This window comes from Trichechus manatus, unplaced genomic scaffold (genome assembly GCF_000243295.1).
Source record: "Trichechus manatus latirostris isolate Lorelei unplaced genomic scaffold, TriManLat1.0 scaffold00079, whole genome shotgun sequence".
Taxonomy (NCBI): Eukaryota; Metazoa; Chordata; class Mammalia; order Sirenia; family Trichechidae; genus Trichechus; species Trichechus manatus.
In genome coordinates, this window is record NW_004444015.1 from 725,702 (window position 1) to 738,057 (window position 12,356).

General features: G+C 40.9%; 1 protein-coding gene across 1 annotated transcript in view; it reads right to left on the reverse strand.

Annotated features, from left to right (window-relative positions):
- The window catches only part of AFF2 (ALF transcription elongation factor 2), a 543,144-nt gene that overhangs the window by 202,625 nt on the left and 328,163 nt on the right, over positions 1–12,356 (reverse strand). Inside the window, exon 4 of the mRNA XM_023735455.1 lies at positions 9,776–9,820. Coding sequence (XP_023591223.1) covers positions 9,776–9,820 — 45 coding nt within the window. The remainder of the gene's footprint in view (positions 1–9,775; positions 9,821–12,356) is intronic.

A 12,356-nucleotide genomic window follows, 5' to 3' on the forward strand; every position in this document is an offset into this window, starting at 1 on the left:
CTTGGACTCTGGAGCCAAACTGCTTGGGTTTAGATATTGGCTCTGGCACTGGTTAGCTGTTGAACTTGGAAAGTCACTTAACCTCCAAGTATTTCAGTTTCATCATCTGTAACATGGGGATGATAATAGTATCTGCTTCCTGGCGTTGTTATGGTGATTATATAAGATACTAACCGTGAAGTGCTTAGAACAGCGCCAGGCACATAAAAAGTGCTACATAACTGGTATGAATAGTAGCACATACTTTGGATTCAGGCCAATCTAAGTTCAAATCTTGTTTCGGCTACTTAGCGATTTGGGGCAACTTAATTTGACCTCTTTGAGGCCTCCTTCCCTCCAGGCTGCCCTTGGCCTGTCAGTAGCCTCTGGCCACTACAGGAGACACAATCTACAGCTTAAAAAACCCAGACCAAACCAGTTGCCATCGAGTCAATTCCAACTCACGGCAATCCCATGTGTGCAGAATAGAGCTGTACTCCATAGGGTGTTCAAGGCTGTGACCTTTCAGAAGCAGATCACCAGGCCTTTCTTCTGAGGTGCTTCTGGGTGAGTTTGAATCACCAGCCCTTTGGTTAGTAGTCAAGCGCTTAACCGTTTGAGCCACCCAGGGACTCCAATCTACAATTTAGAGGACCTCTGTAAATGTAATGTCTCCACTATCACCTGGACCCTTGACATTGACCCATAATCCTCTTATATTTCCTTAGTCAGCACTCTCTCCCCCTTTCAATGACTACTTCAAACTCTCAATCCTCTCAAACCTTTGAACCTCCCCTTGAGTGCCTCCCACTCCTGCCAGCTTATCAGGTGACTTGGCCTGAAAATGAACAATTTAAAAATTTCTCTCATATTTACTTCAAGTATTTTTTCCTTAATCTTTGATACATCTGGAAATAATTTTGTTGTACGGTGTGAGGTAATGATCCAAGATTAATTTAGGGAGAACAGAAATGCTTGTGATGTTGTCTTCCTATCCAAAAATGGTACGTCCTTCCAGTTGTTTAAAATTTGTTTTGTGTTTTTCATAGCGATTTACAGTTTGTTCATAAAGTTCTGGTAAATTTCTTGTTAAATTAATCCATTAGGTATAAATGGAGTCTTTTTGTCCATTATATCTTCTAGTTAGTTTTTTATATATAAAGGCTATCTATTTCTATATATTTATTTTGCACACTGCAACTTTGCCAAACTGTTTTATTGTTTGTAATTGTGTTTTTTTTTTTTTGGCTAATTCTCTTGGAGCTTCTAACAACAACAACAAAAATTCTACAAATAATGATCATTTTACACATTCTTTCCCATTTTAATGTCTCTTATTGCTTTACTTTGTCTAATTGCCTTGGCTAACCTCCAGCACAATGTTAATAGTGGTGATAAAGAACACCTAGTCTTTTTCTTGACTGTAGTAAGAATGCTGCTAGAGTTTCTCCATGGAATGTTATACCAGTTTTTGAGCTGGGATAGATATATTTTATCACCTTAAGGGTGTTTCCATCTATTTTTATTTTATCAAGAATGGGTGTGGAATTGTGCCAAGTTTTGTCAATTGTCTTTCAGCATCGATGAAGATGATCATGTAGTTTTTCTTTTTTATTGTATTCATTAAAGACATCATAATAATAGACTTCTTAATACTGAACCAGCTTTACACGTCTGGAATAAAACCCACTTGGTCACGGTGCATCTCTTTTAATGTGCTGCTGGATTCTGTCTGTTAGTATTTCATTTAGGAACTTTGCATCAATATTTGTAATTGATATTCCATAATTTTCTTTTATGTGTGCTATTTTTTTGAGATTTTGGTATCAATATTATATCCTAATTTTGCTTTTCTAAAACATATTTTGTGAATTCTTCTTGTTCTGTGCCCTGACAGTTAAGCTGCATTATTCCTCAATGGTTTGGTTGAGTTCCCCTGACAAACCATCTAGGACCGAAGCTTTCATAAAGGGTGGAGAGCTTGAATGTCCATTTCTTCAATGGCGATAGGTAGGTTTACATTTTCTATCTTTTCTGGAGTCAGTTTCAGTAAATTATATTTCAATAGACAAATCACCTATTTTATCTAAATTCTTACATTTAGTTGTACAGAGTTGAGCAAATTGTCACTCATGATTCTTTTACTTTTCCACGTATCTTAGGTTATTTTCTCTTTATTTTCTCTTGTTGTGTGTATTTGTACTCCCCCCCCTTTTTTCTTAGATGAGGTTAACTAACAAATTATCTATTTTATTGTTGTTAATGCTTTATTTAGGAATAAAACAGATCTTGGATTCACTACTTCATGTATTTGCAGGTCTTGATTTATTCACTTTTTAATTTTTTTCTACAGCATTCTTAAGCTCTTGTATCACTGCTTTTGCTCTTGTTTTATTAAGTAAAATTGCTTCATTCTTTTTTTTTTTTTTTTAACTCATGCCACCCTGTGAGTCATACTTTTAATTTGTTCATAGCAACAATATTTTCTGGTAGATTTTCTTCATATGCCTTTTTAAAGTCTTTTGGCATAGATCTTGTGGTGATTCCTTTTTTATTATTATTACTAATATTTTAGTGACAGGCGTTCTTCCTGGATCAGTTATTAGCAGGATGTTTTTGCAACAGTGGGGCCTGTGGCTGAATTCCAGACTAGCAGGAGTTCTCTTCACAACATGAAGCATGTCACCGAGTGAGTTCTTTTGGCTTTTACTTTGTTCTTAGCAACAGATCAGCCCTGCAGGCTACTCACAAAGCAGCACTTCACCCCTTCACCCTTTCTCACCAACCAAGTGCTTTCCACAAATATGGATTATTTATGCAATTTCTCATTAAATTCTGCTTCTTAAGATATGTTCCAAACTTGGTGCATGGAAGCTTCCATCACCAACCTGCCCACCTATTCCCATTATTCCAGTAATGTTTTTGTTTTTCACGGTGTACCACTTATTCTGAGCGTCAGTGCTTTGTCAGCTGTGCTCAGGATCCATGACCACGGGAATCATCTCTCTGCTTCTTCACTGTTTGACCTTCGCAGAATAAATTGTGATTCAGGCTTATGGATGTCTTCTTGTTAGATAATGTCTGAAATTTATATTTCTTTACCTCATTCTCCTTAATGCTTTTTGGTGAAATCCAAGAAAAGAGGCAAGCTTTTCTTTCATTTTAATACTAGAAGATGCCTACCAAATGGATTCTTAGAGGGTACTTTCTGGATGAATTTTCCAGAGACACCAATTTTGCCTTTACATAGATGTAAGTGGAATGGTTAACCTCCCTGCCTCACCTCTTTTTTCCCCAACGCAATCCCACTAGCACAGCCAGGACAAAAAGGCTAGTCCTCAAACAACAAATCAGTTGGAAGCTATTGCTTCTTTCAGATAAGCCTAGAATTCTTTTTGGCAAACCAATACATTGTTTCATTACCTTCTCTGTACACCCAAGATACAGAAAGCAGGTATAAATTCTACACGTGGCTTAAATTCTCACCTGCTTTCATTCAATTCAATAGAAAATAATAAATCACCAAATTCACAAAAAGAAACAGGTTGACAGAAAACAGACTTATTTTCATAGCACACCTAAGATATACAGGGAGTCATATATTTACTTGACTATTTTAAAGGGGCTACTCTTGCTCACTCCCTGGACAGCTAAGTGTTGGGTTGCTAAGTTACTGGTATTTGACATCATCTCTTCCCTGACATGTCCCCAGGTTTGACAGGTTCCCGTGATTCACTGGGCCAGTCACCTCATTACTCACACTACTCACTTTCCCAATGACATCTGTATAATCACTTAAAATTCACATCATATACTAGCTGCAAACCCCCAGATTCCACATGAAAATATTTAAACTGCTTGACAGGCTCTAAGTGCACTTGGAAATACACTGGATGGCTTACCTACATTATTCACATAATAGTTGTTATAATTATATTTAGCATCTTTCTTCTGGGTTGGTTTGTGTTTGAGAAAAGAGGAAATGATAACTGGGAGGCAAATAACGGGTAATATCTCTTATGGGCTAATTTGGTTCCATGAATAGTTCACCTCACATATGCATGCTACGTATTAAGTCCATTAGTGCTCTGTATTAGCTTGAGAAAAGGTAATACTCCACATAATTTCCCGAGTCAAGGGCATTTTCACCTGCTGACAAATTTACATATTTCCCAATGTCATTAGGTAAGAGCTAGTCATCAGAATAGCAGAGGGTACGATCATTAGTCAGTTCATTTATTTGACTTCATCAATGTTAACATTAATTATAGTCTAAATTATATTTAGCAGTTGTTGTCTTTCTTGGATGGAGCACTATATTTCTATTTCAAGACACTGTAATTTTAAAAGTCCAACCTAGAATAGGAGAGATGCTTTTTGAGACATTCCAGAAGGGGATAGTATTTAAGACAGCTATATAGAAATTCGTTTGCATGATTCCAATCTGAGCATTATTTATACATTAATTTGACAGGATATAAAATCAATTGCCTAATTATTGGTTAAATTTATAAGAGAAATTCTACTGAAAGGTGCTTGATTATGCTGAATAGTTATGATAATATAATCAAATTTCCTTTCAGACATAATTGTCTGACCAATTTTGTGCCCTGATTCTTTTTTCTTCCATCTCATAAGGTGAGCTTTTTCGTTTGTTTCCCCTTTAAAAGTAAAGAATAGCAAGTACAGTGCATGGGAGTCCTATAATTATTTGGTGACGTTCTTTCCACGTTAAAACTGTAAACTAAAACACAAACCTAATAAGTGGAATTGCCATAATTTAGAATGCTGTAAACACAGACCGTGCTGTAACCAAAAAGAGGTGCCTCTGTAGGTGTTCACCAGCCTGATCCATATGGCAGGGAGAAGTGTGTAAGAAGGTACCGTTTATCAGATCAGGTCCTCTAAATCTTAGCTAGCGCATTCAGCATCCCTCATAAACAGTGAATTACACTTACAGATGTTTGACTATGAAATTATCAACTACCGAAGGTACTTTGCTAGGAAACACAATCTGTGCAGCACCGAATCTACGAGAAACGCTGTATCTGCATTTTTGGCTCTAGAAAGGATTTCATTGATAGTTTGTTGATATTTTAAAGTAAAGTCTTACTAGGAACAAATCAATCACACCGGTACAGAGCAAATAATCATTGAACATCCGTTCTTAGCTAGTAGCATTTAGTGCATGCTGCTTTCCTTGGCTTAACTCTTCCAGAAATGATTACTCTAGGACCCATAAAACCCCGTGGAGCTCAGACAAGAAGCTGCTGCTGGTGCCCATATTATTACATATGAGCAGCCTAGAAATCCCTCATATGATAGATGAATTGTAACTGCAAAATGCCATCACTGGGGCCCGCGTTGTTATTACTTTTCATTTCTGTTTGCACTCGAGGGTAGCTAGACTCTAAAGAGTAAAAGGCCTGCTGGCGGAGGCACTGCGCAGCCTGTTGCCTTCACGTTTCCGATTTGTAAAATGTATATTGAACGATAATATACTCAACAAGTAACAAAGACATTTGAGTTGATGCAGCCTGTTTAGTGGGGGGAGGGCAGTTTGGTGGCAAGGTGCTGTAGGCTGGTGAATTCTGGTTTGTTTGAAAAACAACTTGAAATTATTTTGACATAATTGAATCCGTAAACATTAAGGAAACAACAGAAGCTGAAATGACTTATTGGTTAATGCTGTTATAATGTGAATCATAGCTTGGCCTGGAGCCTGTTAAGTAGGGTTGGATCCAGGTGAGCCAATAAGAAGAGAAGGAATGGATGGCATGATGGGTAAGATCCTGGGCTTTGTAGACACAGATCCGTGGGACCCGTGGGACCTTGGGGCAAGTCACTTAACCTCCCTGGCTTTCCCACGTTCCCCACCTGTGAAATGCAGCCACTGGTATAATCCTTTATGGTCATTGTGAAGGTCCCACGCCATAATGTGCTTACATACTGTGCCTGGCATACATTAAGTGGCACATTACTATTATTATTTCCTTTATTAGTAGTCGTTATTTTTTGTTATTGCTGTTAGTCAAAAGTACCTTTTGAAATGAGATTTGCACATATTAAAGAATGGCAGGAGGACAGAACTAACTCTCAAGATCTCAAATGATGTGGGTGTGTTGGTGCTCTTAGTTAAAGTTGCTAGAAATAAGTCAGCCACTGCCTGGAGCAAGAATTTTATTTTAACCCAGGGATTCTCACTGTACGTTTGTGATAGGTGATTGACAGCTGGGTGCAACGCAAAGATCACTGGATTTAGAAACAAGAGCGGCTTCTATTTCTGCCACGTACTGGCCCCACCCCTACTTGCATGCCATCTAACCTCTCTGGGCCTAGATTCCCTGATCTGTAAAGTGGGACTCAAAATTCTGACCTAATTTCCTATGATCAAAATAAGACAATGAGGCTCAAGTGCTTTGAGAAGCAGTCACTTGCTAAACAGCAAAATAAGGTTGCCGTACCAGGTCTAACCCACTTGTGATGTGATTGCTCCTGCAAGCGCATGCAGGCAAGAAGAAAGTGCTGGAAGCCCAGGCAAGTGGGCTACAGTCTATTGTGAGAACAGGAGAACAAAGAAAGAGAAGTCGAAGTTGGTGGAGAAATGGTGAGAGGCGCTTTGAAAGGAAGTCAACTGGTTTGAATTTGAACACCGTTTTGAGAAAGGGGGGTCAAAACAAAATGCATTAGGCAAAAGTATTTCTAGTGTCTGTGAGACTGGGGCGCTGCTAGTGGGGAAAGGTCAGCTGTGTTGTGTTGTACTTGGGTATCCAAGGTTGTCCCAGTGTGAGATGAAGTGGGTTTGTACGCATTTGGCTGCTGGAGTAGAGGGAAAAAGAGGGGGGACCAGTGTGGTGGGAAAGTTGGGGAGCAAGCAGACGAACATTTCCACGTTAACATATGCAAACAAGGTGTCCAGTTTCAAGATTCCTGCACTGGGGGTGGAGGGTGGTGGAGGGCTGAGTAATTAGCCCCTGCCTTCAGAGTTCTACTATGGCACACATGGGGTCACCATGAACCAGAATCGAACTGACAGCAGCTGTTGTTTTTGTTGGTTTGTTGTAGTTTTTGGTTTTTCTTTTGTTTTCTTCTTCTACACGAAGAGACTGTAAAGCCGCCACACAACGAGAAACTGATGGAATCACGCGGGAAGCCAGAAGCCTGCTCTTCCTGCTCCTGGTCTGCTGCTCCTCCTTTGGCATAGCTCCGCTTCAGTGCGGGTGAGAAAATGACCTTGCTTTTGACTTTGCTTAGTTTGAAAAGCACTGAGCGAGTCAGAGAAAATTGGAGACACAGAGAAAAGGTACTTGCCCCCAAAGAAGGAGGCAGATGGGGAGTGAAGCCCCAGACTAACTTCCGGTGCGGGCTCCAAGGCTCCAAGACAAACACGGACATGAGGGTGTGATAACAAAGAAGTCCGGAAGTACCCTCTGTTGTGCCATGTAATGTGGTCTATAAAAATTTAAGAATTAGCCATAAAATCTGGGACATCAACCTCAGAAGGCTTATTTCTATTCTAAGCATGGGGAATGAAACATTTAATTCTTCAATAAAGGAAAGCTCACTCATTAGTGGTGTTGTTGCAAAAAGAATTCTATACAATCCATAGTCAATCAGAAGAAAAGAGAGAGGGAAAAAAAAAAAAAAAAACCACGTTCCCCTAGATTCTCTTTCAAGAACAACAGAAGGACTTTTGTTACTTTCTCAAAGGGTACTATCTTTTACAAGCTTACTGAGGCAAACGGCTCCTTTTCTTTTGTTGTTTAAGTGGCATTCTGTTGTTTTTCTAGTGGCTTCTCAAGCAGACTGGAGTCGCTGGCCTCCGACAGGTGTTTGCCCTGTTCCCCTCGCTTAGTCACCGTGCGAGCCACCTAGGCACGGGCGCTGGGCTGCTCTGAAGGAAGGAATTCCAACTGGGACAAATTAGGTGGCAATTTTGAGATGAGTGAGTCCAGCATTCCTTTGGGATTTCAGAAAAGACCACTGAAGCCATTTATGCTTGAGACCCAGGGGAGAATAGAGGAAAACAAGGGTACAGTCTAGACCAGAATAAGACATCTTTTTGAATGTTACTTCCCCAATGGGAAGGAGCAAGTGGCTAGGTCCCCAGGGTGCATCACATTTGTGGATTTCACAACAGCCACCCCCCTCCAACCCTGCCCTTGGGCCCCAGGGAGAGATGACCCAGGCCTGGTGGGCTCTTATCCTATACAAACAGCCACACAGTCTCACCTCTGATCAGCGTGATATGACTATCTGTTGAACAGTCAACAATACTGTTCTTGGGCTGAAACAGGTGCATGAATATCCATAGAAGGGGAAATCAGGTGACAAGCCAACTAGATGTGCAACAGCTTTCTGCTCTTTCTTACTCCTTGGGCTGCATTTTCACAGGGCTTGCTTCTGAATATTGGGCTGCTAAGAAGGCACTTAAGGAGTGCTGGTGGCGCAGTGGTTATATACTGGGCTGCTAACTGAAAGGTCAGCGGTTCGAATCCACGAGCCACATGTGAGAAAGATGTGGCAGTCTGCTTCTGTACAGATTTACAGGCTTGAAAACCCTATGGGGCGGTTCTACTGTGTACTATAGGGTTGCTATGAGGCGGAATCAACTCGATGGCAATTTTTTCTTCTTAAGAAGGCACTTGGGAGTCCCTGGGTTGCACAAATGGTTAAGCACTCAGCTGCAAATCGAAGGTTGGTGGTTGGAATCCCCACAGAGGCGTCTTGGAAGAAAGACCTGGCGATCTACTTCCTAAAGGTCGCAGCCATTGAAAACCCTATGGTTCACACTGACACACATGGGGTCACCGTAAGTTGTAATCAGCTTGTTGGCAACAGGTTTAAGAAGGCACTTAGCAGGCGCAGGCCCAGGCCCAGGCCCAGGAGGGAGTAGAGGTGACTGTGGGAAGTGTCACCTGGATACTTCCTGACACCTGGATGGTATTTTGTCCACACTGAAAGTTTACATGGTTTTCTCAGGGCTGCACTGATGATCATTTATCATAATAATGAGCATTTATGCACGGCCTAGTAGCTTATAAGGGACTTAGGGCTGGTATTGTTCTCCGTTAGAGATGAAGAAGGGAGATTCAGAAAGATGAAGTCACAGAGGTGACAAATGGTAGAGCCATGACTGAAAAACTCACATCTCTTGACTCCTATTCTTAATAACTCATATTGCCTTATGATGCCAGTAGCCAGAGAGAGTGGATACTTCTTTTGCGGGGTGGGGACTCTGCTTTTGTTTTTCATTGTGGTTTAATTGTTTACTTTGGCATAGGTTCTAGCAGCCTTTTTCAACTTTGTTTCAGCCTCCATGCCACTCCACTCCCGTGCATAAATTCATTCTCATTAGTACCATTTCCCACAACATCCCCTAATTATAGGCCATGGTCTCCATAGCCACGTTCCATCAATAATGCAGAAAGAGTCAGTGAGCTTGAGTTGAGATGCCAGAAACCAGAAAAACCAAGATTTAAGGTAACTCACAATGCTTGAATGAGGACTCACTTTCCTAAAGGAAGTGATGAGTTCTCTGTCCAAGACTCAAAAGTAAGACCCGAGGGAATGGGAAAGAAGCTTAGTAAGCTCAGCAGAAGACCAGCTTGGTTAGAGGATGGGGAAAGGACAGGTGAGAAATGACACAGGTGACAGAAGCAGAAGGATCTTGAGGTAGGATGCTAGGATTCCCCAGCACGATCCTCCTTGAAGCAGAACAGTAATTACTTGAAACAGCTTAAGCAGATACATTGCTTCATTATTAAAAGGCACAGAAATAAAGGTTTAAACTCACCCGCAAGATTTCCTCAACACAGCTCGGATCACTGGGAAGGCTTACCTAAAAACAAAACAATTAAACATAATCTAGTTATTCTCAGAGAAGCTGACTGTATAATGGTTTACTCTGTAGGAAAAAAAATTGCAAATAAAGACCATCTAGCTATCAATTCTTTTCCTATTAAATGCAAAGCAATAATTATAGCAAACGGCCAATTTTGTTTCACTTGAATGAAGCAGTAAGACCACAGGGCAAGGTGAAGAAAGAAAGGGACTCGCTTGTCCCTGATTTGCTCTGAGACATGAGCCATCCGTCCTCCCTACCCCCAGGCTTTACTTTGCTCATCTATCCAAAGAGGGAGCTTGACTCTGTGATCGCTAAGGTCCTTCTGACCTTCTGGAATATTAGTATATTATTCCTAAACTTAGAGTTTTAGAAGATGAGGCCTATATGTATACACCCAAAAGACTTGAAAGCAGGAGCACGAACAGATGCGTGGCCACCAATATTTGGTGCAGCATTATTCACAACAGCCAAAAGGTGAAAACAATCCAAGTGTCCATGAATGGATAAACAGAATGTGGTGTATACATGCAATAGAATATTCTTCAGCCATAAAGAGAAATGGAGTTCTGATACATGCTACAACATGCATGAACCTTGAAAACATTATGCTGAGTGAAATAAACCAGTCATGAAGTCCCACATACTGTATGAGTCCAGTTATATGAAATATCCAGAACAGGCAAATGCAGAGAGACAAATGTTTATTAGTGGTTACCAGGGCCTGAGGGAGTGGGGAGTTGGGGCACTGAGTTTCTGTTCGGGGTGATGAAAAACTTTTAGAAATAATGATGATGGCAGCACAACATGGTAAATGTAACTAACGTCACTGAATTGTACACTTAAAAATGGTTCAACTGGCGAATTTTTGTTACGTGCATTTTAGCACAATAAAATTTTTTAAAAAAAAGATGAGCCCTACACAAAACATTTCTATGATTAAATTGAGTTTTCTTTTAGCTTGGATGTCTAACCAAAAGCCTACACTTCTGATCCAAAACACTAAGGCTAAACTCCTGTGCAAATTGTATGCTTGCCATTCACAAAGTGAATCCCATGAGCCATCTCTCCCAATCAATCAAAAGGCAATCAACTAGTAGAAATGTGCTGAGGACCTGCTCCGTGTCAGGCACATGGCCCTTTTTCTCCATAGTGAGTGGAAGGAGGAAGCCAAATGCCGAAATAAGACACCTAGCTCCAAGGCAGTGCGTGGTGAGGGACTTGGCAGTGGGACAACCAGCTGGAGAAAGGTCTGCCAGCCACGATGTCACCTGTGGAGGTTATAGGCATTCCCTCAAACACTCTTGACTCTCCCCGTCCTACCTTCACCTCCCCAGGATTGCAGTCTGATCACTTCATGTCCTTCCAGGTCTGGTAAGTAGAGGAGTTAATTAACTGCCTAGGGAGGTGAAAGGTCAGCCCTGGAAGGGAGCAGTGTCACAGACTGTCTGTATCCCACACCTCTTGCAAGGACAATTAAGTCATGTCCCCTAGTTGTTCTGAGAAAGATTGAAGTATGAACTCAACCACATTTGGGGAAATGGAGAATAGACTGTGGCATCAATTTTCCTCAACTTCAAAAAACACAGACTAGAATCGCCAGCATATCCTAAATTAGCATTAAAGTCACCATTGTACATCCGTTCATTCCATTAGGAATACAGAATACCTTCTATATGTAAGAGAAGTTACTGCTCCAAGGAGCATCAAATCCCAAGTGGGGGAGTCAGGCTGAGACCAGGTCACCAGTATTGAGGGTGTCAACCATCCTGGGTTAACCAGGCCAGTCCCAGTTTACACTTGATATCCCGATGTGTCTCCTTCCACCCTCAACAGTGTCCCAGTTTGGATGATAAATTATACAATCATCCTTTCAATATCTATAATACTCTAATACTGGGTGGAAGAAACAGTAGTATGAAAAAGTCATCTGGGTACACAGTATAAAGGACCTTAAATACAGATTTTTAGATAGGGAACTACACGTGGTTTGGCTTAGTACAGGTCATTCATTCATTCACAAATATTGTTTGAGGGCCCAGGACTCGGCCACCAGGCATTGTGCTAGGCAGAGATACAAAACGAGACAGAGCCTTCTGTCTCATGAAGTTTGCAGGCATGAGGGGAAGGTGGATATGAAGAATCACATAATATACGACTGCAGTTGTGGTATGGACTACAAAGGAGACGGTCCCCCTAGTTCTGCAACATGGTAACAGGTTGCCAGGAGAAAAGAAAAGGTTCCGTGTCCAAATATGTTTGGGAAATTGTGTAATCCACATCCAACTCTTAAAGATCCATAATGCAAATGAAAGGCTTGGAGATACCTGCCTAATTGGTTTAATGTAGCACTTGGAAAACTTTCTTGACCATTGAATTCTTGAGTTTTATTGTTTGGATTTTTTTCCCCTCCAATTAACAACTATTGCTACTTTATGGAATGAGTGTTTGTAGAGCACACACTGGCAGGTGCTGGGCTAACATATGACAGGATTATAGACGTCAACTGATTATTCTCAACTGCAAATAAAAT